Below are 2,500 nucleotides of genomic sequence, written 5' to 3'. Positions count from 1 at the left end.
AATGATGATAAGATTTATAGTGGTACAAAGATATTAATTCATAGACAAGTTAAAAAAAAGAATAATATAACAGATGTTATTACACATAAAGCAAAAAAGGAAATAATTATAAATGCTGAAGAAAAACAGAAAATAAATATTCCACAAGAATTTTTATGTAAGTTATGTAATTATCTTTTATTCGAATCTTATATTATTGTTTGTAATAATAATTGTGGTTATTCCGTATGTAGAAGTTGTTTATTATTTTATATTTTAAATTGTGGAATAAAAGAAAACGAGAAAAAAATGAATTATATAGATATTAACATGTTGAATAGTGATAATATAATAAAATGTCCAATATGCCATGGTATATTAAAGTATGGTATCTTAAATAAAAAAATGGAATTAACAATAAAAAAGTTCGTTGAAGAAAGAAAAGATATTGATTCTTATAATTTATCTATCGAAGAAAGAAATAATAGATATATAAAAATTCTTGATAGATTAAATATAGAAAATATTGATCATTTATCTATTGACAAAAAAAATAAAAAAAGTTTTTTCGAGAATCATATATTTAAACATATCGAACAGAAATATATTCATTCACTTAAAACTCAGGATAACAAAACTGTGCATGAAAAAAATGAAGAACCAAAATTAATAAATCACTTTTTATATCTTATGGATAATTATAAGTTAAACTGCATCAAGGAATATGGAATGTTATATGTAGATTTTAATAATTATTTATTTGATTCTATACAAAAGATTAACCTGAAGTGTATCTACGAGCAACAATTAAATGAGAATAAAAATGAATCCACTCTAGATATAAATATTGATGATGATACTTATAAGAATATGGATTCATCTTTAATAAAGGATAATATGAATGACCATCACCATGATAATTCTACTAATCATAATGTAGATGTTAGTTCAGGTGTGGACCATATAAAGGGGGAATTAATTCAGAACAGCTTGCTGAAGGTGAAGGTAAAGAGTGAGGAATATGGAGAATCAAGTGTGAAGGGAGCTACAAATGATCACTTTAATTATCTTAGTATGTTGAAAAATATGTCTAGTTATCTTACCAGTAGGGTTGAAGATGATAAAGTTGATGGTATGGTAAGGGTCAAAGAGGAGGATCCAGGAGATGTGAATAGTATAAATGGTGATAATAATGTGGGAAAAAAAAATAATATGGAAAAAAATAATAATATGGAAAAAAAAAATAATATGGAAAAAAATAATAATATGGAAAAAAAAAATAATATGGAAAAAAATAATAATATGGAAAAAAATAATAATATGGAAAAAAAAAATAATATGGATAAGGGGACAGAGGAGGTAGATGAGTTTAACGAATGTATGTATAACAAAACCAAAACGTATATCATACCGATATCGTTTGTAGGTGGAGAAACGTCTTATAGCTTGATAGGTATATATGTAGTTAAAGATTTATATATGAGGACTGATGAAAAAGAAAAGGATACGTTATATAATAATTTGCCATCTTCAAGTAGATGTTTGTTAAATAGAGATAATAATAATAATAATAATAATAATGATGGAGATTCATTTGTTGAATCCTTTTTACAGAAATGGTTTCATTATGAACATCCGAAGGAGAAGAAGTTGGGTAATATATTTGAAAAGTTAAAGAGTGGTAATATTTTTAATGTGGAGTGTATTAATAAATATGAGAAGACATGTTTTTTTCCAGCAAGAAAACAGCCTATATATACAATAATAAATACGAAAAGACAGAAAACGAAAAAGAAAACAAATATAGAAATTGGTTTGGATTTCAAAAAATTTAAAGATGTCGTAATAAGTGTTGATAATTATATTAAATATGGTAGTAGACCGACGAATTATGAACCTCGAAAAGAAAAGATACAAGGGGTAAATATAAGTTCAGGAAATAACAATAATAATAATAATGATAATATGGAGATAAATGAAAATGACAATGTAGGAAAAGAACATGAAACAAATATTAGAGATAATTCATTTAATGAAGAAAAGGATACGTTACATAATTTAGTAGATATACAAAATGAACAGGATGATTTATTAACATGTTCAATAAATTTACAACATCATTTTAAAGATATATATGAGACTTTATATGATACAAGTATAATACCTATCTCTATAAATGACAATTTTAATGTTAATAATCCTTATGTAAATTATTGTGCTTTACTTCCATTTCTGACGAAAAAGGATTTTTATTTATTTAGGAAACTACAACGTATATATAAAGAAAAATATTTAAAAAAACTCTACAAACATGTTAAACAGAATAATCTAAATATAAACATTTTTCTTAATGCAGTCAACGCTATGTATTTTGCTACAATTAAAAAGGATTACTACTGATTTTTACTTTAAATGAGAAGAAGAAAACAAAAAAAAAAAAAAAAAAAAAAAAAAAAAAAAAAAAAATAAAAAAAAAAAAAAAATAAATATTAAATAAAATAATTATATTTTTATTTTTTTT

The 2,500-nt window shown here is 23.2% G+C and overlaps 1 protein-coding gene across 1 annotated transcript in view; it reads left to right on the top strand.

Moving 5' to 3' along the window:
- PRSY57_0101200 (hypothetical protein) overlaps positions 1–2,379 on the top strand; it is a gene marked incomplete at both ends in the record, with an annotated part of 2,823 nt that extends 444 nt beyond the window's left edge. Inside the window, one exon of the mRNA XM_012905333.2 lies at positions 1–2,379. This exon is cut by the window's left edge and continues 444 nt beyond it. Coding sequence (XP_012760787.2) covers positions 1–2,379 — 2,379 coding nt within the window.
- Between the last annotated feature and the right edge of the window lie 121 nt (positions 2,380–2,500).

The sequence above is a fragment of the Plasmodium reichenowi genome, chromosome 1, assembly GCF_001601855.1.
Source record: "Plasmodium reichenowi strain SY57 chromosome 1, whole genome shotgun sequence".
Classification (NCBI taxonomy): domain Eukaryota; phylum Apicomplexa; class Aconoidasida; order Haemosporida; family Plasmodiidae; genus Plasmodium; species Plasmodium reichenowi.
Note: the sequence above shows the minus strand (reverse complement) of the source record. Positions and strands in the feature narration are given on the sequence as shown.